This window comes from Genypterus blacodes, unplaced genomic scaffold, assembly GCF_046128005.1.
Source record: "Genypterus blacodes isolate CSIRO-AG114 ecotype Tasmania unplaced genomic scaffold, CSIRO-AGI_Gbla_v1 ptg000029l_1, whole genome shotgun sequence".
Taxonomy (NCBI): Eukaryota; Metazoa; Chordata; class Actinopteri; order Ophidiiformes; family Ophidiidae; genus Genypterus; species Genypterus blacodes.
The window spans coordinates 2,343,873-2,370,594 of NW_027466842.1; the positions used below are offsets into that span (position 1 = coordinate 2,343,873).

At 44.4% G+C, this 26,722-nt stretch overlaps 2 protein-coding genes across 3 annotated transcripts in view; one reads left to right on the forward strand and one right to left on the reverse strand.

Annotated features, from left to right (window-relative positions):
• The first annotated feature begins 303 nt into the window (after positions 1–303).
• Positions 304–7,967, forward strand: abhd3 (abhydrolase domain containing 3, phospholipase). The gene is made up of 9 exons (XM_076145084.1): positions 304–465; positions 1,749–1,912; positions 3,858–4,040; positions 4,887–4,932; positions 6,549–6,661; positions 7,035–7,208; positions 7,352–7,400; positions 7,517–7,682; positions 7,786–7,967. The coding sequence occupies exons 1-9, from the start codon at positions 304–306 to the stop codon at positions 7,965–7,967; spliced, it is 1,239 nt and encodes a 412-aa protein (XP_076001199.1).
• Positions 7,968–11,787: 3,820 nt separating this feature from the next.
• greb1l (GREB1 like retinoic acid receptor coactivator) overlaps positions 11,788–26,722 on the reverse strand; it is a 35,767-nt gene continuing 20,832 nt past the window's right edge. For both annotated transcript variants that reach the window (XM_076144786.1, XM_076144785.1), the window contains exons 8-34: positions 25,609–25,731; positions 24,626–24,760; positions 24,408–24,533; positions 23,499–23,636; positions 23,144–23,329; positions 22,537–22,836; positions 22,309–22,437; positions 22,020–22,154; positions 21,554–21,751; positions 21,278–21,458; positions 20,798–20,987; positions 20,508–20,644; positions 20,080–20,422; positions 19,829–19,944; positions 19,433–19,662; positions 18,760–19,325; positions 18,364–18,466; positions 18,102–18,248; positions 17,871–18,010; positions 17,501–17,662; positions 16,907–17,111; positions 16,368–16,530; positions 15,618–15,845; positions 15,385–15,526; positions 15,066–15,266; positions 14,576–14,714; positions 11,788–14,225 (exon numbers count right to left, since the gene is read on the reverse strand). In XM_076144786.1, coding sequence (XP_076000901.1) covers positions 14,062–14,225; positions 14,576–14,714; positions 15,066–15,266; positions 15,385–15,526; positions 15,618–15,845; positions 16,368–16,530; positions 16,907–17,111; positions 17,501–17,662; positions 17,871–18,010; positions 18,102–18,248; positions 18,364–18,466; positions 18,760–19,325; positions 19,433–19,662; positions 19,829–19,944; positions 20,080–20,422; positions 20,508–20,644; positions 20,798–20,987; positions 21,278–21,458; positions 21,554–21,751; positions 22,020–22,154; positions 22,309–22,437; positions 22,537–22,836; positions 23,144–23,329; positions 23,499–23,636; positions 24,408–24,533; positions 24,626–24,760; positions 25,609–25,731 — 5,027 coding nt within the window. In that variant the 3' untranslated portion in view covers positions 11,788–14,061. The remainder of the gene's footprint in view (positions 14,226–14,575; positions 14,715–15,065; positions 15,267–15,384; positions 15,527–15,617; positions 15,846–16,367; positions 16,531–16,906; positions 17,112–17,500; positions 17,663–17,870; positions 18,011–18,101; positions 18,249–18,363; positions 18,467–18,759; positions 19,326–19,432; positions 19,663–19,828; positions 19,945–20,079; positions 20,423–20,507; positions 20,645–20,797; positions 20,988–21,277; positions 21,459–21,553; positions 21,752–22,019; positions 22,155–22,308; positions 22,438–22,536; positions 22,837–23,143; positions 23,330–23,498; positions 23,637–24,407; positions 24,534–24,625; positions 24,761–25,608; positions 25,732–26,722) is intronic.

Below are 26,722 nucleotides of genomic sequence, written 5' to 3' on the forward strand. Positions count from 1 at the left end.
CAACCCAATGACCTATGGGCCTTTGCCCTAAAATGCTCCCCTGTCAAGTGCTCTCTGCAGGGTGCATGTCAGCTGTCCAGGCTGCAGAGGGCGGCTGACAGCGGTGATAATCGGTCAAACAGCGCCCCCATCCGCTGCCATATATATCGTTCTGTATCAGGTCCCCTTGACCGTCTCCTTCACCGTGGAATCACAGCACACACACATACACACACACACACACACAAACACACACACACACAGCTGAATTTCACCCGAGCCGACCGCTGTCCTTACGGTGCTGGGGAAAACAGGGACCTTGCAATGATCGCTCTGGACTTCAATTTCAACGTTTTGACAAGGGACCTGTCATATTATCTGGAGAACCAAGTGAAAGTCGGCTTGTTTAGCTCGGGTGTGGGGCTGTCAGTGGTGCTGGGCTTCAGCGCAGCGTATACCTGCTACTATTTGCTCTCAGTAGCGAAGGTAAGACTCCTTTTATGACCTGACCGACTGTTTAGAACGGTCGCTTTATTCCATTTAATTTGTGTTGTTATAATAGAGGAGCATCGTCTCTGTTGTCACGTTGGAGTGGTGCATTGGCTGAGGATTCACTCCTCGCTGCATCTGTCGCGGTCTGCGCTATCGTTGCACACGTGTGATGATCACCGGCGAAAACAGGCGTTTCACTCGGAGATATGAATGCCATTCAAGCCATATGTAACGTCAATACTGCTACTTACGCGAAGTTGTTACATTGTACCAAGTCTACTACGTTTTGATGCTCACTCAGCCCGGCATTGGCTAAGCTAAGCTAACGACAGTAACCGGTGTACTGTACTGTAAATGCATTGCAACGCTAATATATCATCTTCTTTGTGCAAGCGCTCCTAATGTTGATATTTCTCTGGTTTGTTACCGGTTAAGTAAGCAAATCCCCAAACAACAGAAGTAAATAAAAAGTAAAGTAAAATAATAACTATATCATAACTCAAATATATTATAAATATAATTTATTATTAATATTTATTGTTATAATTCAAAATTACATTGAATTAAAATCAATTAAATATAGAAATTCCTGTCAGAAGAACATGACCGTGCAGTAAGAATAACAAAATATGTAAAACATTTCAATTGTTCTACGTAACAATTATATAACGTGACAAGAAATAATGATAGGATTTAACTCATAAGACACAATGCAAAGTATTATGAATGCTATTCTCATGGGATCGTAGTCCAACTGCCAAACCATAATTGAATTTGTTTGTTTAAAGGCTTTTTGTGCATGTTATTCCAGATGTGCTGACCTCATATTGTTTGTTTTGTAGGCTATAGGTCATCCTCGGTAACAATTTTGCTGTCATTACAGCTGGTATAATGCTGATCATGGCTTCAACTGGCTTTTCATCTGTATCTATTCAAAGTTTGTGTATCTGCATAAGAAAGTTTCTGTCTGTAATCAAACCTGCTGCATAGATAAGAATACAGTACAGAACAATAGCAGCATAACCACCACCATGTTATGAGATTTGCATTATGGAAAGTATTACATTATTACACTTGGTTTGCATATTCGGTAATCGCCTAAGGTTAGAAATATATATTATAGTTACTGGTATGCATTGAGAATGACATACTTTCACAGTCAATATACCCTTGAGTGAAAGAAAGTTGCCTTTCCCTGGTAATTCCTGAGCAGGATCCACTGTACACTTACTGAATGTGGTAATTCACCTTTTTGTACCCAATTCACTGTCTTGTAGAAGCCACAGCTCATCTCAGGGGGTAAGAAGTTCTACCAGTTTCTGAGGGAGCAATGTCCGGTGGTGTCAGAGACCTACTATCCCCCTTTTTGGTGCTGGGAGAGTCGCATACAGACGCTTCTAAGGCCATTTGTCACAGCTAAACCTGGGGTCACCTATAGGAAGTAAGTTCACTGAAACTCAACCACTTTCACATACAATATTTACTGAATTATTGAATTACTGCAGTAATCGTGTGGTTTATGTGACATGTTTATGTTTTGCTTCGTCCTTTTCAGCACCACATACGGTATAAATTAATAATCGTTCTTTACAACCTTGCTTTACCACCACGGGACTTCGCCTATTACTTGTCTTCTTTCTCACAATAGGAAACAAGCTGCAGTGTTGTTTCAGCCAAGACTTAAAGGATTAGAGAAGAAAGAGGTCTTTTGTGCCACGATGCTGGCTTGCGCCACCCTGGCTGCTCCGATAATGTACATTCTGTTGAAGATTAATGGGCATTGCATTGCTTGGCCCCCTGCATACATTAAGTGGATTAAAATTAATTAAAACCCTGGTTCAAAGGGTGTGGGCATCATCAGTATTGGTATTAGCTGAGAATAAATCTGTTCTGGACCTGTTCAAAAGGTTTTGGATGTATTCCATCTCAGTTTAGTAAAACCTGAAATTATGGTTGTTGTTGTTGCAGAGAGTTTGTCATACATGCAATCTTACCATAAATACTGACCTCTTGATCCCACTGGGGTTCCATTCTGGTCTGACATCATTTATTGAATCGTCGTAGTAACTACTTATGTAGGCTAACATAAATAGTGGACTATAGATATGTTTGATTGGCATTTTGAAATTTAACTGTTATTACTGTTTTTGTTGCCGCTGCAAATGTTTTGCCTTGAACTGTCACTAACATTATTTGCGATGTCCCTCTCAAGGTCATTTACACTGCTTATGTCACTCTAGTCTGGGTGACACACAGTATATTTTCCCATAATGCACAATGACCGTTTCTGTCCTAGACCAGCTGTCTGTTATCAAACCCGGCAAAACTGATAATGACAATCACTCAAGATATTATCACATTTCCTGCGGGACAGACAGGACCTCCCGCTGTAATCCAGTTACACAAGGTTGACCAAAGGACAGAGACAGAGAAACAAGCTGTCCTATTTGTTGTGGGCAGTCTGAGTGAAATTCCACTCGTCTAGTTGTCAGAGTAAAGGATTAAAGGATGTCTCTGTGGGAGGTCCTCCCCTGCTTGGTGAATCGGCAGCTCTGGATTGGCCCTCGGTGACTTTAAGGTCTAGCCCCAGGTGCATATTTAATGGCGGTTCTGTAATTTCATGCTTGTGCCAAGCCAAGTTGTCTGACGGCAGTGTGTGCAGTGTAGGTTTTAAGATGGATAGCACTGGGCCTGAATGACCTCATCTGCCAGGCTATGGTTGTAGCCCAGAAATTGATTGACCGCAAGGATCCACTGGTGCAATGCCCTCCTCCTTATCTTAACTTGCTGTGTCTTGCAGAGCAAACTGACAAGATGATCACAAGGGAAATGAAGCAGCTGTCAGTGAGAGGTGTGCAGGGACTTTCCCACTGGCATATCAAATTAGCTGTGACACTGCATGTGATTGATACACTGGAGTAATCATTGTACCTGCAAAGAAATCAAGCAGAAAATATAAATTGTGCAAAGAAATCGACCAGAAAGAATAATGTTATCCATCAGCAAGGATAGTAGAAAGCTTCCCTCCACCAATCCCCTGAATTTGGTATATTTTTATGTGAGAAAATGTGAAGTAGCAACTGTATCTGAATCTGCATCAGTACGAAATGCAAATGTTGACAGACAATTATCGGATACGTCTGCAAAGTTGTCTGCCTTTAATGAAGTACTGCAGTGTGAAAATAGAGCAAACAAATGGGACTGAAGCATGACCCTCTCTGTGGAGGAAATGATGAGCTGTAGTCATCTTGCATAACAACATGGTGCTGTGTGTGCTTAAGTGAATGCATTCGTTTGAACCAGGTAGACGGAGATGCAGAAGGATAGATGCTGAGGGTCCTAATGAACCTCATTACAGAGTTGCGGTGTCCCGTGTGTCTCTGCAGCGAGCTTATTAAGGCAGCAGATGGAGGACAGATCTCTTTGGATTGGTTTGACAACGATGACAGCGTTTCTCATCCTGACCCTGCCACCAGGCCCACGGTCCTCCTTCTCCCGGGCCTCACCGGCACCAGCAGGGAGTCCTACATTCTGCACATGGTCCAACAGAGCCGGGATCTGGGCTATAGGTGGGTGGCCTTGGCTGCACTGTGCACAGGGGGCACTTGATGTTAAAGTGACATCTTTGAATACAGTCACACTCTAAACACTATTAACTCAGCTTTTGCTTTGATTCACGCTTATTTTTATTGTTATTACTGTTATTGTGCACATGCGCCTGTCGCCAGGGGTAACGTCAAGGTGAAGAACTGTACGAATGAAGCGGGCAGCTCAGCTCTGTGTCGAGAGCTGCTTTTTGTAAATAACTAAAACGAGAGTCAAGAGATGCAGAGGGTGGTGTCCCCCCCCCCCCCCCAGCCCCCCTGCTTTATGCTTTACACTTATTCTTTCACCCAGATTGCGAAAAAAAGCAGGCAAACTCAGCATCTCCCCCACCCATCACCCTTGTCTGCGCAGCTTAGTGAATTATAGCTTATATCCAGATACAAGCTTAGCTCAGGCCAGAATCAGAGCCTATGCTGCAGTACAGAGTATACAGTACTGCAACACCCCCCCTCCAACCGCCACCCCCACACAGCGCAGCATCAAGCCCCGCCCTGCTGCTGAGTTTCACCGTTAGAAACTGCAGGTCTGACTCCACTGGAAAAAAGATGAGTGGAGAGAGAGAGAGAAAAAGAGAGAGAGACAGAGAGAGAGAGATGTGCAGCGTAGAGGGATGCTGAGGCCTGTACAGTATAAACACAAAGCTTTTTATGCAGCTGTGCCTGTTTGCGTAGCTTAACATATTCCCGGGTCGGCTTATATAACTCAGGAACACTTGTAAGGAATTTGGAACACACAGTGAAACAGTGATACAAGCAGTCGTTTTGGGGTAATATGTTAATTAGTGTAAACACCTGTCTTGTGTATTCCAGATGTGTGGTGTTCAACAATAGAGGAGTTTCTGGCGAAACACTACTGGTAAGAACCTGCGATTTGTCAAAAATGACCCTTGCCACATTATTCTTTGTCCTTTGTTGTGTCCATGCCCAGAAAGAAGGACAAGCACTCAGGGAAAAAGGATGAAGATATGTTTTGATGTCAGTTTTCTTTCATTTGTCAGAGTGATAGATCCCTACTAGAGTTGTTCTTTTTATTGCTTCAGCCAGTACAAAGCACACACACACACACACACACAGACACATACTGAGCAGACGCAGCACAGACAGCCTTGTTACACAGCAGGGATTGGGTTGCTGGTGACTGCTGCGTTTTGATGCCAATACACAGAAATACTGTATGACCTCGTGGAGCCCGCGCTGTCCTCACACCAGGCTTCATCCGCCCGGTTTCAACCGAGTGTCTTTATGAGCCTGAGCTTTCCCGCTCTGTTTTATGTCTGGCCTCTCTGTGCTTTTAAACAGAGGCGTGGTCTTTATGGACATCTGCATCGCTCTGATCTAATCATAAGGCCGCTATAATGCCAAGATCTCTGCCAATGCACAAATTGTGGTTTATTATAGGCGAGGATTGCCCGCAATCAATCTAATGTTCCTCTCAGGATGCAAATCTGAATCAGTGGCTCCTCTATGTCCTTTGTCGTTCATTTCAGCCTCTACTAAATGTAAATGAGATGCCGAAGGGTCAAATGAAGCTCAGTTTGACTCAGATTTGTGTTCCAGGTCCATATTCAGAGCATTTCAGATGGGAATTGTGGAATAATTTACAGAAAGGATTGAGCATTTGCACATTCCTGGCACTGTTTTCTGTGTCCACTCAGTGGGCATATAAATAGGCTGGTACTTAGAATGCCCTGCTGTGTGAGAGATGCCCCCTACTGTAGGCCTCTACCTCAAAGAGTACAAAGTCCTAAACCCCTCTGATCTGAAGAACAGCGACCGCTTTTGTTGCATTTGTACCACTTGAAACTATCTAAATATAACACTACATTAGATTAATATTCCCTAAGGCACCGTGTAGATTTTAGTGCTATTCAGTAAAACAAAACGAAACGCATGCATGATTACAAAAGCAATGTAACAGGGCAAGGAAACAGGAATTTACTTTGCCCGAGTCTCTGCTTGAATTTTAATGAAGGGCAACAGCTGAAGAGAGCCAACAGCATCCTGAGGAATGAGAGCTTTTAAATGGGCTCCAAGTAAGAGCCCGAGTGTTTTATAACACGGTATAAGCTGCTCTGCCCGACAAATTGTTTCAAGTTGATAAAGACGCATTCGCTCAGTGCAATTACCACCGCCAGGAATAGCTGTGCAGACAATCCTAATGTGTATCAGGATAGGCTGGGATGGTAACTTAGCTCAGCTATTAGGAAACTGCTGCACCTTTTTAAACACTGTTCTGTACACAAAGACTTTCACTAAATACATCGGGAAACAGCTGATAACCTTTCAACCATCAACTCATTGTCATATTTGTTTTTGCCACTGATTTTATGCATCATATTGAGGTCAAATAATGCATAAATAAAGGGATCTAGTCACTGTAATGGTAAAGAATAAATCTAAAAGAGTGTCAGTAATTATTGCAGGCGAGAAAAGGCAAAAAATAATGATTGTGTTGTCATTCTGCCCCCTCAGACCCCAAGAACGTATTGTGCGGCCAATACTGAGGATCTGGAGACTGTTATTGAACACATCCAAAGGACAAACGAAGCTGCTCCAATCATGGCTGCCGGAGTATCAATGGGCGGGTAATGGAGCGTCTCAGGAGCAGATATGAAGTGTTGCAGGACGCCTCACACACTGGTGGCTCCACATTATAGAGAGATGACGCCCTTGAAATTTAAATAATCCCACATCAGCGAAAAGCACAGAGCTGTTTATTAAACCAACTGGTGTAATTGGTTTGTAGAAAACGTGGCCCTATGTCCGGTTTTCTCTTGAGACAATGGCATAGTTCCAATCCAACACTTCCTTTAATGTCACTTAATCATTCATTAATTCCACCTGTCTGCACATTACGCCAAAGAATCTGTTTTACTCAGCACCAATCTCATTAAGTACACGATTAGTCAAAAATTGAACATTTCTCAATCCCTGTCCTTTCCGCCATCCATCCCTCAGGATGATGCTGGCTAACTACTTGGGGCGCAAGGGCCGGAAAACCATTCTGAAGGGCGTGGTGGTCTTCTCTGCGGGCTGGGACGTATTTGAGTGCACCGCCTCACTGGAAAAACCCCTGGACCGATTCCTCTTCAACTCCTACCTCACCAGCTGCCTGCAAGCCTCCGTGCACAGGTGCTCAGGGACTGGAGGAGGAGGGGGGGCGGGGGGCCATACTATTACTATAATTGTGCTTAACTGTAATTTGTACCGTATACACAAAGCGTCATGTATTTGCCTATAAGTATGTTTTTGCTTCACTTCCCTCTCACACACAGACATAGACCAGTGCTTGAAAAGTGTTATGACATCGATCACGTCATGAAGGTAGGGAATGACTTCTAGCCATCGCTTGTATTCTAAAACAATAGTACAATACGAAGTTGACACAATGTCAATAATACTTCGGATTGGCCTTGTGTTGTTTTGTTCAATCCGTACAGGCAAAGACCATCCGAGAGTTCGATGAGAGATTCACCTCCATAATGTTCGGTTACCCCACCAATGACGACTACTACCATGATGCCAGTCCTGTCCACAAGTTGAAATCCGTGCAGGTGCCAATGCTGTGCCTGAACGCCGCCGACGATGTCTTCTCCCCGTGTCACGGTGAGAATACATGACATTGCCACCTGCACGTTAACACAACAAGCACCAGGAATATGGAAAGTAGTTTACAACCGAAAGGCTCAAGTTTGGGTTTTGCCTGCAGCCATTCCAGTGGAGGTTGTGAAGCAGAATCCCAACCTGGCTCTTCTCATCACCTGTCACGGAGGCCATATTGGTTTCCTGGAGGGCCTGTGGCCTCGGCAGAGCACTTACATGGACCGCGTCTTCAAGCAGTTCGCCAAGGCGGTCATCGAAGAAGGCGGTCGACTCACAGACCTCTCCTGACAAGAGGACATAAAAACGCGAGTCTTTTAGTTTTACTTAGCACTCCATCTTTCTCATTCCTTCCTTCCTTTGACATTCCCTTCCCTCCTTGTCTCCGTCCCAACCTTCATCCTGCCACAGGCTAAAAAAAACAAAACACATTCTTTCTCCTCTGAAAGCACATGCCATTGAATGCAACATTTGTTTGTGCAGCATTCATCATCCACTTATTTATTTTTTCCAGGTATTTAAAGTCAGTGTAGCCATGCAGTTAATGTGTGCTTACTATAAAACAAGCTGAACAAGCTGATCTCTATTGAAAAGCTCAATCTGTGCCCATCTTGTTTAGTTGCTTTAGCTTGCTACAAGATTGTGCAATCGGCCTTGTGCAATGATGTTCTTTTGACATTAACAGGAAATACTTAACATGAAAATTCAACCGTGTTTGCTCATGAAGCATCTTTTACTTCTTTTAACTGTAGGATTTTAGCCCTCAGGGATTTCCTTATTTACGCATATTTACTTGTTTTGTCAGCCATCATCTTTCCATTCATTTAACATGACAGTCGCTTTTCTTTAAGTCATCTGCATGCACTTTTTACTCACACAACCTACCTTTATGCACACCAAATAGTTTTTACAGACGTCTACTATGGAAAATAATTCATTAATGACAAGGAATGTGAAAATGCACTGTTTTCGTTGATGCTACCACGCCTCTAAATCCTTAATGCAAGGCACTTTGTTTCAATAGATTTGCGGAAATATATCCCAAAGGCTAAATGAACCAGGATTGGAATTCCCAAAAAAAAAAGATTATCTTGTCACGTTTGTAGTTAGTTTGATGTGTATGTTTTGCGGGTGCTAGATACAGTGATGTGACTGAAGTAATGCACACAGGAAGAAATGGAGTACACTGTATTAACAGTGAGTACGGAAAGTGTTCAGACCTCTTTTGTTTGCACACTTTGTGTTGTAGATTTGATTTAAAATGGAGGAAATTACCATTTTTATAATACCAAAGTGAAAATGCATTTTTAGAAAAGTTATTCAAAAACAAAACCTAAAATATCTCATTTACACAAGTATTCAGACCCTTTATTTAGATTTTAGTTGAAGCACCTTTGGCAGCAAATGCAGCCTCCAGTCTTATTGGGAATGATGTGATGAGGGTTGCTCTCCTGGACTTTCTTCCATTCTTCTCTGCAGATCCTCTCTAGTTGGGCGGACAGCCTGAGGAGGAGTCATAGCAGTGCCAAATTCCTTCCCTTTAAGAATGACAGAGGCCACTGTGTTCTTCTTGGGAGCCTTGTTATAGCCTCCCCCAGCTCTGTACCATAACGCAGTCCTGTCTCAGAGCTCTACAGGCCATTCCTTTGACCTCATGGCTTGGGTTTTGCTCTAAAATGCATTGTTAATAACAAGACCTTAAACACGCCAATTGACCACAGGTGGACTGCAAACAATGTTCAGACACATCTCAGCGATTATTGATGGTAATTGAACGCCCCGGAGCTTAATTTCAAGTATCACTGCAGAGAGTCTGAATACTTACATTTATATGGTAATTCAGTATTTTCCGGCCTTTTTGGACTCTAATACATCCCACCTTGGCAGTTCTCCTTATTCAGCATTTGGCAAAATCTTTCAGCAATTCTGTTTCACTTTGTCATTACAGGATATTGGGTGAATTTCATAGTTTAACACAACATAAAGGCAGGGGTCTGCATACTTTCCATGTATAGATTGGCTGTTTGGAAGGTGGACTTTGCTTTACAAGGTGCATAGTATCGTTAATGGAACCTGGTTGTCAGTGTTTTTACATCCTACGCCAACGATGATGGAGGAGCAGGCTGCCATTTATGAGTTGGCATTGATGCAAAAAACAAATCTGACCGTTTCAGTATGCGCCGCATGAGGGATTCTTACTTCTTGTTCCCGGTGAATTTTTAGCTTCAGTTCGTTCCCGCCCAGTGTCCATCAAGTAGCATGTCAACCTCCATCCTGTCCTGATCCGTGCAACTAACATCCCTCTCATAACCTGTAGCACAAAAGAACATGTTTGTGTTTCTGTCATGTTGTTTTGCATTTCATTTTGTAGATTACATGAAAAGGAGGAAAAGAATATTTAACATATACAGCAATAACATTTTAAAATTATAAATGGTCTCTATTGTAGAAGTACTATTATATGCACATTATCAACATCAGTGTATTATGCTGTATTTAATAAATTATTAAACAGTGTTTGCGGTCTCCAGCTCTTCTGCTTGTGAAGCATTTTCGTTAGTGTATTGGATTGCTTCACTGACCGTCTACTGTGGGGTAGAATAATGGGACTGCAATTGTGTTTTGTCAGCACTTCTTTCTTTCTTTCCACCCAAACCTAAGTGTGCTAGATTTTAAGCACTATGAAAACACACTATCACCCCCACCCCCGCTGTAGAATGACAGGTCACAGGTCCATAGATTCGTCCTTACCCCCCCACCGCCACGCCGTATAGTGCCACTGATTGTATGTACATACTGACACGTGTGTCCGGGCGTTACGGTCATAAACAAATGAGCGGGTCACGTGTCATCTTCAGCTCAGAGAGGACTTCACCCAGACCCGACGTTTAACAACAGGGAGCGGTTTTTACTGTATGTACGTGGTGTCACAGCAGGGTCGCCCAACCCCCTGGCTCCCCCCCTCCCATCACATAATTGGGTTTTGGTGACCGGAATTGACTCACTCGACACACACACACAGAGTAGCCGATAGAGCGTGTGTGTGTGTGTGTGGTTGCAGTAGTCGTTACGCTCTACCAAGGGCAAACTGTAATCCCCCAGCACTCCACACTGCGCACCTTCCACCCCCACCCCAGCCCCAATAAGCCCACGGACAGATGGGTTTTGCTTTTAGCTACATGGTTTATGGAAGACGGAGAGTGATTACAGCGGGGGCAGATGAGTAGCGTGTATGAGAGTGCGATAAGACTGCAGGAACCTTTGTCATAAATGTTTCAATATTTGCCTATGTGGGGATATACAGTACGTCATCTGTTACAGTGCATAACTTCACAGTGGTATTTAATCATGTCAAGTGTTTGAAAGTAGTTTAACGTTAAGTAAGACATCGCCTGAGGACTGAATAACTGAAAGAAATATGTCAGGAGGAAGCATCAGGAGACATACTCACATCCAAGGCTTTGTCATCATAACTAATCAAACAGAGCTACTGTTCAAGGCGAGTGTGTAACCTGATCCTCACACCTGTCAAAGACAAAAACATTCAATTGTTTCATCCCTTTGTCCTTATTTGACATCAAGCACCTCCAGTAAGCCACAAATGAATCACTCTGGGGGCAGCTGAGGTCTTCAGAGAGAAACCCTCTGTTGTACCTCTTGCAGCATATCTGTCTACTTTTCCCAGATGAGCAATTACAAGGTGCAGGAATCAGCATGCCAGCTCCCTGTACCTCCACTCTACATCCTGACTGCAGCTGGTTGCAAATAGCCTCATGTCGCATCACGCATGGGGGTTGGAGGTTGATGAAATGCATGTTCTAATATTACCTCACAGCAGCTGGAGTACTAATGCCAACGGACCCGACAGTGCCCCCTGTGCCCTAACAGCGATGCCAGAGAAGAGCCTGGCGCCCATTAGGAGGACATCGCTGCTGCTGATAACAAGATGTTCGATCTGAATCATTGCTAAGAACTAATGGGGATTAAAAAAACAGCATGGTTATACTTCACAGAGTTGTTGAGATTAGAGAGGAGGACAAGCAAGGGGGTTTTCAAAAACTGGGAAGAAATCATGTAAAAAGGAAATACGTCAAACAAACAAACCCCCACGTGACTTTATGCCATTTTAATACATTCATAAATTTCCAACAACAATAGCACAGATCCAATGTAGTACGTTCACAGCCTGCAACCACAATGGTAAATATGAGGTAGATCACCCGGACACAAAGGCTACCGCTGGGCTGCACAATGTTAACGAAAAAACAGTTGACACTTCAGTGAAGATTGTGAGAAGCAAGTTGCATATTAGTGTTCACCTAATCATCAAACAAAGACACATTCCACAGTACCATTTGGAAAAAAAGTTGGATTGGGGGAAGTTCATTTTCATTGTTTTGTTAATTGGGAAATATTTTTGCTGCTGGCAAGTAGTATAGTGCAATTTCACATTTTCTACCCCAATAACATTCAGTAGATATAAGAATCATTCGTTTGGGTCTTGTGCAAAGCCTTCATCGATGGTTTGTGACACTCCCTTGGTCTAGGCATGGCTGAGCATGCAATCAAACAAAATGACACTTCAATATGATTATCAGTCCAAAATGTTTGTCAAATAAATAAGAATCCCTATCGGACCTGATTTTCATTTTTAACAAAAATCCAACACAAGAACACAAGGGGATGCAAACATATGGTGAGGACACATCTTAGGTAGGTTCTTCTCGCCTTTGCAAAACATATAAATGCAGAAAGACACTGTGACCAAAACAAAAATGGCAAAAGTTTCACAAGACTCGAAAATTATCGGCATCCCACCGTTGTTTGTTATTGGGTTCATATAATATATTAATAATGTAAACAAACCTTTTAACAGTACAGTAGTCCTTAATCCAATTATCTTATCTTGCGCCTTCAATCAGACAAACAAATCTTCACCTCGCACTTAAATGGATTCTTCATTCTCATTGGTCCGAAAAAAAATGACTCACTTGAGCAGTGACATGTGTGTAACATCACTTAAGGCATATTCTTTGGACAACCCTGTGCAGAAACACATAAAAACATTCCACTTTCAAGTATATGAATTGACCTGGTCTGCTGCTTTTTGACAATGTGTGACCTTTTTGTGTAAATTTTTAGAGCAAAATACAGCACAATCTGTACTATGAGTTTAAGGTATGTGGTTCCAGAACGACGCTATACAGGAGCTGAAGTCACAGGCACAGTCAGTAGCTGAATGTGTGGCAGTGAGGACACGTTGTTTGTTTTGATTATGCATATGCAAAATACCTGTACTTATGTACTTTGAAGGAATTTGACTCGTAAACCAGTCTCCTCTGCTAAACATTACAAAAATGGGTTGTAAAAATAAAGCGTGATGAGTCGTATATCTTTGCAACAGACCCACTTGGTATTTGCATTTGAAAGCCGTGATACTTTGAATGAAAACACCCAACATTCTGGAAATGACACAATTTGTAGTTCCTTTAGTGTATAGAGCAGTCCAGTAAATATTCTTTGGAAAATGTGAAAATTAAGGAAATTTTAAATGCAGTTTTGTCAGGATTATCGATGCCACATAAATATGATAGAGGCACAAGAGAAAATGAGTCCCAGTGGTTCCCCATTTTTAGAATATGATAGTCTTCTAAAAGCCTTTAAGTGATGACAGAAACCCAATACACCTGGCAAGCTGTAATTACAGGGTAACTTATATGGTTATTATATTTCTTGGATGTGGTGGGTTATCTTTATTATACACGATAAGCTTCATGGAGTTCAAGAGGCAGAGCAAGTGAGGAGGAAAAGGCAAGGTGCAGCTTAGGATGTCTTTGGTGAGCCAGAGCATGGTACCAATATGATTTGATGCCAAAAAGACATGAAGAATAAGGAGGAAAAACCATTAGTTTCCCCATTTAACTGACCTCCCTTGGATCACTTTTAATAACCCTGAGATATATTGTATGTCCACAATAGGACATACTGCAATCAAAGTCCATGTACACGCACAATCTTCGAATAGTCACATTATCGTTCAGTGTCCGTACAACAAAACAAAAGTTCAGCTGTGCATTTTTGTTCACAGAAAAGTCTCTTTCAGTTGCACACAAGCTTGGGTGGATACAGAGTTAAAACATACACTGACCCTCTACAGAGCCAGGCATAGTGCACTGTGGTCATACAGATATCTGTCAGCAAAACCACATTGAGTGGGAGTCCGTCCACTCGTCTGGCACTTGGGGGTCTTGTGCTCCAGCACATCCTGTTCAACCTTTCACTGGAAAGGTAAGTGTTATGATTGCTGGCTGGTTTGGAATCAAAGCTGTCCTCTTTCTCTGATTGTGTCTTCTGCAGTAGATTAGGTCCTAGGCTGCTTCAAGGTTCAAACATGGCGCCCGGTCAAAAAGTACAGGGGCCTGTCATCGCTGCAGTTGGCCGTCTGAAACTCGTCGCGCAGTCGGAACTGCCATTCGTCCTCCAACTCGAGTCGGACGATGGTCTGACGCAGGGAACTTCTGTCCTGGCAGATGACACACAGGGTGGCACCTGTGGACACCAGAGGGTCAGAACATTGGTGATACTCCCAACGAAATGACATTTTCAATATGACACACTTTCTATTTTGCAACTCAATTTGTCATGCAAATACAAATCAGAAAGGATTAAAAGGACTCACTAGAGGCCCTTAGAGGTTGTGTACGAAGCATGATAAAGTAATGCTTTTCTTATAATGCAGCTTTGTTATATCTAAATGTGGTTTGGCTGTAGTGTTGTTGCCTAGTTTGATAATATCTCAATGTGTCACTATTTAATACAGGCTTGAAGTAGAAGTTGAAGACATCAGTAACAGTAGCGAGAGAAATAACAAAGTACTGAATACTGTATGATGGGATTACCTTTGAGGAAGCGGAATTTCTTGAGGAGTCCAGAGACAACAAAGGAGTCACAGAGATAAAGCAGCAGGCCACTGAACACCAGGCCCTGATGATTCAGGTTGGTGGAGTGTGGGCGAGAGTTGATGTAGCACACAGAAATCTGCGGCAAACAACAAAAAGCAAATTTTGTATAGGTTACACCTGCGGAAAAGTTACGAAACTGAAAGTGTCCCTGCAGGGAATCGTTACAGGGATAAGAGAGCAACAGGCTATACAAATATTTAACATGATAACATTACAGCAAACACATTAGGTACTATTCAGACTGTTAAGACTGTATAGTAAAGTTTTGCTTTAGGGTTGCATGATGTTGTAACCTGAGGGTGGTGCTAGAGGAAAGGCCTCCTATTCATCCATTCTCTGTAGATAAGTGGGTATAGAGCATATAACAAACATATGCAAGCTTCATCCAGGCTTGCGTGAAGGGACAGTGCTAATTGTCTCTTATTACCTCTGGGCCGATGTTTAGATAGCTGTCGATGGACAGAATCGGGTTGGTTCTGTTCTGGACAGCTTTGGGAAAGAGTCTGTGGCTGCAGCTCTGCAGGAACCTTTCCAGCAGGAACTGGGACGGGGCGTCCAGGAGGGTTTGCTCGCTGTCAGGCGCACATACGTACTGGGATGGGCTGATGGAGGTTGGGGTTTCAATTTCCTGGAGAGAGAGTGAATACAATTTGAAGGAGTTTCAAAGAAAAGTAGTGGAAAAATGGTACACTGTGGAAGTTTTTGATAGAAATGAACTACTACTGTACTACTCCTACTACACCTACCATGAGTTTAGGTTTCACCAGGAAGGCTTTGTTCCCCCCAACTGGAATATGTTTCTTCATCAGACTGAAGTAATTGAAGCGACAAAGCAGCAGACCGCTACTGTTCACCCTCAGATTAAAGTCCACCTCCTCACAGCTATAACTGCAAGAAGACACAACATCATAATGACAGATCATGAAAACACTGCATACATCAACGAATGAGTGACTGACACATTCCTCCACTAACGTACCGATTGAGGTCATATTGAACGTTCTGTGTCAGGTCCACGTTCAGCATGACAAAGTCGTGGAGGTGACATCGAGAGAAGGGCTGGCCGAGAGACTTGCTAGTCAGGCCGCTGCTCCACTTGCGCGGGCCGCACATGGCATATAGAGAGATCTTAGGTGTAGATTCCATATGCAGCAGAACTGACTTCAAAGACACGTTGATGAGCGTAGAGCATCTGTCTAATGTCTCACTACAAGACAGAGAAAAGGAGGACAGGTTACACAAACGCGAGACAAGATTTGTCCAGCGAAAAGGTTCAAAGGACCCATTTTCTCCATTTCACTTCTGCAGATACGTCTGATAATTACACTTATTTTTATGTTGTGTCCAAGCATACATTGAATAACCACAATTTTGGTTTTTGAAAGGTATTCCAATCCATCAGAATCTAATTTAGATCCTGTTTCAGAAAACCACCAATGAGGAAAAGGCAGTGCAGCCTATTGGACACCACATTATGATAAGTGTGATTTTTTCCAGACACTCCCTTACAGACAGCAGGGATTTGGAGATGACCAATCAGGGGCGTGGCTCATTTGCAGACTGTTGACGCCCACCCAAAACAGCTCACTCAGGAAAATCACTGAGCAAAAGCTGGGTTTCACAAACTCTATTTACAGACCAAAGGGAATATACAAACTTCCATAAATGAGTACAACCATAAAAGATGCATGTGAGCAAACTACGTGCAAATACATAAAAGATCTGCTACCTGCCGTCTGGAGGTTGGTGGGTGTTCCACAGCACGCAGGAGTCGTCCATCATGACGATGAAAGGCCACACGTCTTGCCTTTTGATGCCTTGCTCCTCCAAGCGGTTCCTCTCCAGCTCCAGGTTGTGGTACGACAGCTCTTTGATCATGAAGCGAGCGGCGCCTTGAACAGAGAGAAAAAGCTTTTAGTCTTTGTATGGGAGATAGTGTCATGTAAGGTATCAGACTCGGTGCCACAAAGAGTAAGATTTATTAAGTTTAATACTGATTTATTAAAAATACATACAGCGCTGAGTTAAATTAACAGAATGGTGCGGCAGGTTTATATCAGTTATCAAGTATCAGTTTGCTCTATGCATGCTGTAACAGGCTCTCTCCCATACATGCTGTAACAGGCTCTCTCCCATAGGTTAGGATTAAATATGAACTTTTACCTATAGCTCTGACTGTAATAAACATACGTCATGAGTGGCTAAACATTAACAGAGAGATAGGTTAGTAGGTAAAGCAAACTTTATTTATTATCGAGAAACACTCACCAACTCCAGCATTGTTGAACATCTCTGGCAGCACCAGCAGGATGTGATTGGGCCAGTACTTCCTGTAGTGGGGCATCTCATACTGTTTAACCACCAGGATGTGCAGGTGAGCGGCACCCTCCATGGCGTGGAAAATGTTGAGCAGGCCGTGCTCTTGGCGCCCTGTGGTCGGGGTGAATATTGGACTCTTCAACAGATCAGGGTCCTGGGGAGAGAGCGAGAGAGAGAGAGAGAGAGAGAGGTTCAAAGTATGAATTCCTGATAAGCTTCAACTTTTAACCTAACCTTAACAGAGAGAGAAAAGCAAAAACCCACAGGAACACAAATGGCACCTTGTGTATGGGCAGCCAATACCAATAGTTCTCCTTCCTGGTCTTCAGGAGCCACAGCGCTGCACATATTGCATCCCTGCTCCATCTGATGAGCTAAATTAGTTGCGCTTATCCAGTCAAGATCTGGGAAGCACCGTCTCTTGATTGAATAAACACACTGATCAAGCTACTCAGACCCAGGAGAGGCAGAACGTGCGGTGTGCTGTGGCTCCTGAGGACCTGGATTAAGGACCGGCGCTCTGTGCTGCAAAGGTAAACCCACCTTGTTGGAGACCCGAGGCAGCCGCATGCTCTCCAGGTGGCTGCCCTGCTGGCTGAAGACAAAGTGCTGCTCCTTTGCTTTGGGAATGACAAACTGGAGCTGGACCTCCTCACCAAGCATGGAGGAGCAGAACGTGAAGGCGTGGAAGGTGCATTCCGACAGCTGTAACACACACACACACACACACACACACACACACACACACACACAAGCATTAGCAACACAAAGGCATGACTGCAAAGATTGGAAAGCTGTCAAGCAGGACAATTAAGTGTGTTTTCAGGTATTTGACAGGTTAGGAAATACACTTTGTTTAGTATTTGAAACTACAATTAAGTGAATCGAGAGTACATCTGTACATTACACTCACCTGTGAGGCAGGGCCGGCCTCACAGTAATGATGACACTGTTCACAGTGATGAAAGGCATTGTGGGCCGCGAACCTAGTCAGGCGTATGGATTTGGTCTCTTGCTTGGGTGGCGTTTGGTTCTCTCCTTCTTGTTTAGGTTCTGCACAGATCAAACAGCAAACTGTCAGTGTTTCCAGCTGCAGATAAACACGTTCACTGCCTCTATTGTGTGTACTCGTATTTCCGCTGACCTTTCAAGCACATTGGCATCTTATCGGAGTAAACAGGGCTGGCCTTCCTGAACTTAGGGTCCCGGGGGAAAGGGTCAAAGGGCAGCTTGCGGATTTCCTCTATGTCAGGCCACTGGGTGTTTACTGGAGTTGTAACTTCTGATGTTTCTAAGACATTGAATGAACATCAAAGGATTAGAACATATTATCGTAACACATGGTCAATTATGCTGCATTACACAAAGCCCGAATAAATGAAACAGTAAATCCCAATGATACTCACCTTCCTCTACCTCTTCCTCATCGTACACGTCGACCTCTAACAGTCTGATGAGCATGCGAAACAGGATACGGAGAAACTGCAGGTAGGCACCAGTTTTTCCCACCTAGGAAAGGATCAATATCATTGTAATAGTGCACATCTATTACATCTATTATACAAAATTACTTATAAATATACTAAACATCATATACTGTGATTCTATTATTACAGTTTCAATGACATATAGACCATTTATTAGATCTGTAATGCCAACTACAGCTATGATGGTCAGGATGTGGCTGCAAATGTATATCAATTCCTTTTAATTCCCATTTTCTATTTTTTTTAAAAAGGCAAAATCCAGTCATTTTGTGGTTCATCCTGTTTTTCATCGTTTCACTACATTTTGTGCCTCACCTGTGGAGGACCACTGAGCAGCAGGCGTCGCGGATGTGTCACAGGTGGGGCTTCATAATCAGCGTGATGTTGCCTGGCGATGGTCCATTTGCGGTAATATGTGCTCTGGTCTGCCCCCTGTAGGCTGTTTGTGATAAGGGGCCTAAGCGGGATGCTCCAGGCCACGTCTGCGTGAGGCAGCAAGGCGAAGGAGCTCAGCTGGCTCCCCGACTCTCCAGACAGTAGGTTGTACGCAGCTCGTGACATGATGACTGTCCGCGGCGACAGACGCACGGGCTTTGATTCGCGTCCACACTGTGTTGACTGACTGGGCCTCTGGGTGGAAGAGGAAGAAGGGGAGGGGGAGGAAGAGGAGGAACTGGAGTACAGGGACGGTGGGGTCTTGGAGGCTTTGGGAGGATTGGAGTTGATCTGGCTTCCCGGGGAATCACACTCCTGTTTGAACCCTTGTGTTATTGTGCTATTGTCCTTGGTGAGGTCACCTTCAGGCGGGCAGGATGAAGTAGAGGGCTTCTGGCAAGAGTCAGCGTGATCAGACGAACTGACTCCATTCTCTGCCAAAGAGCCTGAAAGAAGAGTGAAAGTGTATTTGATATAAAATGCTCTGCAGAAACTGGTAACCTGTTTAACTTCCATACAGGATCCAGCATTTCAGAGAGAGAAAGAGACTCACCAGAGGTTCTGGTAGCAGCACTGCCATTACTCTGAGGTCTTTCCAGCTCGTCTCCATCATTCAAGCTGGTGGTCTTCTCTCCCTCTGCTTCCCGGGGACCCATGGTCTTCTTGGGCTCGTGGACCACACCCATGGACACATAAGTGCAGGCCAGACCCACCTCCTGCTCCAGGGCTGTGCGAGTCAGGTAGCTGGAGTCTATCAGACGCAGGTCACTGTACTTCAGAGACCTAAAGGGAAAGGAAAGGAAAGAAAGAACAAAGAAAGATTAAGCTATAATATGTAGGATTTGCTGTGGTGTGATGGTGGCATTTCAAATGAAAAGGCAAGGAACTACTGTACTGTACATTAATGCACAGAATGAGTACAGTTCTATGAAGTATGACACTTTGGTACCTGGGAAAAGTCTCTCCGAGCGGATCTTTCCCAGTGAGGATGACGATGCAAGGCAGCCCCTCCAGATCCTCATAAGTGTGTGGCACCCAGTCTTCATTGTCACAGCCTCGCCACGCCTGCAGCAAAACACAACACATATTCACTGCATCACTGCAAAATTTACTTATGCTATCTATAGTTTGATTATCCCTCAATATGCAGTAACTTTATAGTAATATCTGAAATGTTAAGGAGATAGGCGTTTAGCTCACCCTGAGGCGGGTGGCGAAGGTTTTAGGTAGGTTGAGTTCGGTGGCGGGGCTTCCTAGCAGCACAGCGAAGCACAACTGGAGCCCCAGTTTGTCCCTCACATCCTCCAGCCTTTCCCGAGCAAGCATAGCCAGCTGCAGAGAAGGCACGCGGACCAGCAGCATGTGGCCGCGGCCGTGGGAACCCTCCCTGCCCGGGGCGTTGATCAGGTCCTCCACCATGGCCAAAGTCTCTGGGGTTATATGGTCCCGGAGGGACGGCGAAGAGGTCAAGGCCATCATTGCCTCTGTGTACTGCTGGATCAGCAGGTAGCTGCGGATCACCATGCTGTGCAGGTGAGGGTGTCTGAAATGCAAACGGGAAGGTTCAGTCGTGAAGAAGCACAAACCCACGACCTCGCTGATGTGTTTCGGGATCACTCCTCACTCACCTCTCCAGCAGAGTGTGGACCATCTTCTCAAAAGCGTCATCACAGCGCATGATGGGGCTGGCCACGCCCCACTGCAAAGAGCTGCTGTAGTCCCTCAACCCAAAGTAGACTAACTCTTTAGGCATCCGCTCCCCCTGCTGGAAGACAGGAGTAAATGAAAGTGTCTCATTTCTATTGTCAGTAAGCATGAAAATAGAAATCACCACTGCTGTACAAACATCATAACTTTAAAAGGACAGATCATTATCCTATAGCTCCAGCTGTGATACTTCAGTGTTAAAAAGTCTCACCAGGCTTTCGTTGCTGGGCCAGTGGACTTCGTTGTGGATGCTGATCCGGGACTGGTGGGTCTGCAGGGTGAAGGGGAAGCAGCTGACCTGCAGCACCAGCAGGTTCATGGCCTCCAGGACTTCCTGGCAGTTCACCACTCTATCGGCGAGGCCCTGCAGCTCGCCGTGGCACACCGATCCTGACAGAGCACTGTGAAGAGAGCAGGGGAAAGGAAGAGAGCGGGAGCTGTTTGAAAGCCTCGTGGGTAAAGTTGGACAGAATTGTACACATGACAAAAATATCAAATGAACTACAGATGTCTCCAAAGAGAACAAGACTCAAACTCAAGTTTAAGTGTATGTTTTATGACTTTTTCACAGCTGTCCTTCACTTGAATCGCCCTTAAATGGGACAAGGCTGTGTTTGTAGCCGTAACAACTTTGTCACATGACTACAAATCCTGTCAAATGTTTGTGTGTCTGTTGTTCCCTGCGTCTTACCTTGTGAGGTCGACATGCGAGTTGTCGTGAATGAGGACAAACAGCGTGTACGGGTTCTGTTTGACTTTCCTCATGAAGCCTTCCATCTTGGCGTGTACGTCGCCGTCCAGCCGTACCACGTACTTATCTGATTTCTGGTGGGCTGAGGCGGCGTCTTCTATTCCCAGATCCACCAGCACGCCTGAGCCAAGAACAAGGAACGACGAGCTACAGTGAGATTCCAGTCCGGTTGACCTTATAACACCCAAATCGTATTTCACAGTGGGGACATGTTACCTGATTGTCGGATGCGTTTTGCCGTCTGGTGTACCAGCACATGAGATGGCGGGACCAAAACGAGAAAGTCCACTTTGTTGAAGCGACCCAAGTCGAGGTTCTGAGTCCCTGAGTCGGCAATGGAGCAGACTTGAGAGAGGAGGCTCCGTGCTACACTCAGCTGGGGCGGATGGATCTGGAACACCTCATTTATCAGCTCTGTTTTCAGGAAAACACAGGAGAGAAAAGCAGGTTTATATCAACACAGCATAGTTTCAGAGTTTCTGATGTTTTAGATGTAGATAATATTACATAAGACCCCATATATGCCAAATACCAGTAACGAAAGGTTTTTACATGTATCACCTCACTGGCTGGTACTATATCAAAAACATTTGACATTTTAAATCCTTGGTTATATAAAAAGCAAACATCCACCGATTGTTTTGGCTGGGAAAGCAGGTTCTTATCACAAACTCAGACTAACCTGCAACCGAGGCCGGCAACATGCTGGCGGCCTCCTGGGAGTGGATGTGGTCGGTGACATCGCCGTGGAAGGGCTGGACGACCTGGCCCTTTCGCCTACGCTGGTATCGCACCAGCTGCTTGTCCAGATTGTCCCCTGAAATCAATATGTCACCACAATCAGACAAAGACACACAAGGCAAACAATGGAGCGACACAAATATAGGGAAATATTCTGTATGACACAATGAAACTAAATGAAAAAAACAATATGCACGGTCAGTGTAAATGGCAAAAGCTTCAGGACTCACCTAGTGATGTGGTTTTGAAGTGAGATGCCAAGACGCTGACTTTCCCCGTGATGAGTTCATAGCTGATTTCCTTCAGAAACTCATTTGTTGTCAGCATACCTTCAGATAACGCTCGGGCTTGGTACTTTCCTGTTTCCAGCATGTTTTAGATTAGTCTATTGTTACTACAACATAGATACTGTATATGGTTTGTCTGTTCAGGTAGCAGCAAGATTCTGTAACACTCACCAAGAACGAGCACACAGAACTCGTTGCCGGTCATTTTAGAGGCACATATAATGACCACATAGGTGGGCAGGCGCTGCTGCTGGTGAGGACCTTCACCGAGCGAGCGTAGCGACTCAGAGATGCCCTCTCCCAAAGAATTATAGGTAACCACCACTTGGACGCTGCCCCCGGACACGCTGGCCTCCAGTCGCGCCAGCCATGGCAGCTGGGCCGGGGAAATAGCGGGACCGCCGGGACAGCACAACATGGCCTTCAGCACTATCTGCTCGAACTCTTCCCTCAAAGGAATTTGATCCGACCCTGGAGGAGACGACAGCGAAGTGAAAACTCTTAACACTTAAGGGAGTCATTAGAAGGATGCAGTAGTTCACATCAATTGCCACACAGTTGCAGAATGTATGAGCTTACGTGTGTAACTGTGGCTATATTCTAAGGTTGTATATGTATTTGTTTTGCAAGGGATATTTCTGTGTTTGAATAGCAGAGACAAGACACCAGCACCTCACGGTCATCCACCCCACTACAATCTATGTTTGATAGCTCCTAACAGTCAACATTTCAATTAAAAAAAGGTAAAAACTGAGATTTCTGCATGCGTGCACCTTACCTAAACGTGCAAGATACTGCAGGGTGAGCAGGATCGTGGTTTCGGCGCTGAGTAGCTGGCTCCTGTTGAGCCCCAGGGTGTCCAAGGTTTTCTCTGTGAGCTGGTTTATCTTATAGCAACTGACCAGCAGGGGGCTCACAACAATATCACCAACATTCCCATAGAAATAAGGTAAAGTGCCATGGCCTGAAAGGAGAGGTCAACATACAGTTTGAACCACGCAATTACAGCACAAATACAACATTAAGCTGTGATTGCAAGAGAATCTAAGAGAAAATATCATTTTCACAGCCAAAGAATGATGGTGATTCTGCAGCATTCAATAGCAAGAAGAAGCGGAGGGTTGAGTTCATACCGATGAGGATGACGGGGCGAACTCCCGACGTGTTCAGCAGGTTGTCAGGGACGATGACCGTCTCCCCGGCAGTGACCGGTTGGGGCTGAATGACTCCTGTAACTGGAGCCTGAGGAGAGGGCATGCCTAACACAGAACCTGGAGGATATAAGGGATAACATGTCAAGACCAGGACACAAACACACTCATCAGCTTTGCACATGTAACACAAAATAGATGATAGACTATAGATAGAAGATGCTCCTTTTCACCCATGGTCCTGTCTAATCAAACGTCCTGCGTTATCATACTGATCGCACACTAGGGACTCATGAATTCCCCATCATACATGCCCTGTCTGCTGTTGTTGCAACTTAAAATCAGACCTGGGTCACAACGACTTTCAACAACCCACCCACTGCTTTCCCAGGGTCTGCACAGCACATCCTGAACGCCTGCTCCAGGGTTACTTACACAGGGTAAATGTGTTGCTAATAGGTTTTAAGTAACATACTGTATGCATTATCTTCTATCGTGAAATACAGATTTTATGTTGACACAACTGATGGTCACGCAGATGCAAACATTCATTTCGTCTACTGCACTCTACAGCTCAGTCGCCATGGAGATGCTGGGTGAATCATCCCTAACAACACAGAATGTCAAAGATGTGGCATCCTTGTTGCAAACGCAGAAAGAGGGAGGGGAGGGGCTGTGCTGGAACAGAAACACCTTGACACTGCCACACATGCTTACGCACACACATATACACACACACACACACACACTCAGGACTTGAGCTAAAAGTAGGTAGAGGAGTAGGTACAAAACAGGGGCAATTTTCATGTCATTCCGAGTACATAAGGGCTTTAACAGCCGCCCCCGGTGAGTCACAGGCCTGCAGGAATTATTTTGGGTTCAGGAACTGACCTGGAGAACAAACAATCGGCCGGATGGCAGGCACGGGAACGGCTGTTGGTGGGACGGGCACCATTGCACTGGGATGCCAGCTCCGATGACGCTTCTTGGGAGGGCCGGAGTTCATGGCAGAGGTGGCTGAAGGCGACCAAAACACAAAACATATTTAAAAAAGGAGCAAAGGGCTGGATAGTTAACTATGTGTTGTGCTTTAGAGGAGGAGGGTTTACCTGGACTGTCTGCTAAGTCAGGGCGGTACCCCGGACCAGGAGGCCCTAAGGAGACCTGGGATGTGTTCAGTAAGGGAGGGTGACCATCAACAGTAGGGCCATTAGCTGGTCCATTCACCCTCAGAGCTGTGGGAACTGGAATCACACACACACACACACACACACACACACACACACACGCACACACACACACACACACACACACACACACACACACACACACACACACACACACACACACACGGAAGCATACGTTAACATAAACATTAGAGATAGATATATTTACAGACAAAATAACTGCAGAACTAAGGTTATAAATACATAAATAGGTGAATACGTTCCACCAGATGTTACTGTATGCAAAGAGTGAGCAATGTGTGAATATGAGCCAGCACCCACATTGACATATTGATTTCCTATAGATGAATGTCTATTGTCATTGAACTGATTGGGCCTTTTCCAATCTCATATTCACTGTGTATGCGATACACTAAAACATTGATTGGTATTTGTAGCCCTTGCTTGTCAATATCACAACCTTGTACAGGGGCTAATGGATAGCAAAGCCTTAGTAAGTCATTACAACATTGCTTCCTTCAGTATTGATCGGTGCGTACATGCAAGTGCACACTCATGCACGTGTTGACCTATAATGTGCGTTTGTAAGTGTGCGCCGACGCAAGCAGGGGTTAATCTTGGGTCCATGACCAGCCACAACTCCATCAGCCTTAAGCTGACCCGCGTAACAAACCTGTAGCTAAGCAACACTCAGCATAACGGCAGGATATGCAAGTGTTGTTAATGTGAAGGAGAAAGGTTATAGGTGTGTCAAATAAAGCTGGCGTCAAGGCTAATAGATGCACTTACAAAAATGGGAGTGTGACTGAAATGTGTTTCTTTAATGATTTCTTTGATAAGATAAATAATAAAACAAAACAAAGCAGAGCACATAATGCATCTAAACTACTTATAAAGAGCCGAACCTATTGGTAGAGTCTTGGTCACAGGTGTGGATGCCAGAGGTTTCAGGAAACTGCAGTCTCTGCCAAGGTCCTGACCCCCGAAAAACACAGAGGAGGTTTGCGTTGCTCTGGTGGGCGGAGAATCTGGAGATACAAAGCATGATGTTATGAACATTTTCAACGACTCTCTGTCACGTTGGCGTGTTATGCTCTCACCCTGGTTATTCATCTTTGATTGACTTTAAAGCTCAAATCTCAAAGTGCAGCAGAAACACTGACCGGTCATTTCATCGGTCACCAGCCCTGGCCTTCTTGCTACTATCGAACACATTTATCATGTTTACACACCCATTTGTGTATCCAATATCTATTGCACAATACCACTTTTCACTGAACACTGCTGGGTAAACAGTGATTTGGCAAAAAAGAGGGAGATTACACTTGTAGCCTCCTCCGGTTCCTACAAGAGTGTGACTGGCTTTTTTTTCTTTGGAGCAGGTCGCACTTCAAGGTCACGGTAAGGCGGCAGCAGGCATGGGTTACACCAAAAAAGCTGCACACATTAACACGTGAGATCGCTGTTGACAGGCTCTGAAAGCTTCCAGGTTCCTGGACAAAATCAATACACGAGCCACAGAGCTTTTTCCAATCAAATGAGGAAATGTTCTTGTTGTGAGAGGTCAAAGAAGAGACCGTCTCCTTGAAGACAATCACAATGGTGTAATAGCCACATGACTCAGCGCAACTGTCAAGCCATTATTATGTTAGATATATATATATATATATATATTTGGTTTTCGTTTGGCAGGACTGCCACAACACTTACGATAAAGTCATTACACATCATACGCCGAGTAAATCAGGTACTGCAATTACTGCAAAAACAGCTATAGCAATGAAAACCAAAGGTATCTATTATTTATAATCACAAGGTAAAAAAAAAGCCAAAGCATCTATGCATCAATGTCACGAGGTGAACTGTTAATAAAACTAATAATAATAATAACGAAATAGGTAAATTCTCTTTTCAACAGCGGGACGCATTTCAGAGCCGTCTCACCATTACCAATCTCTATGGCAACGGCATAAATCTGTCAGCACAAAGCACTACATGAAATGTTTTATTTTTGACAGA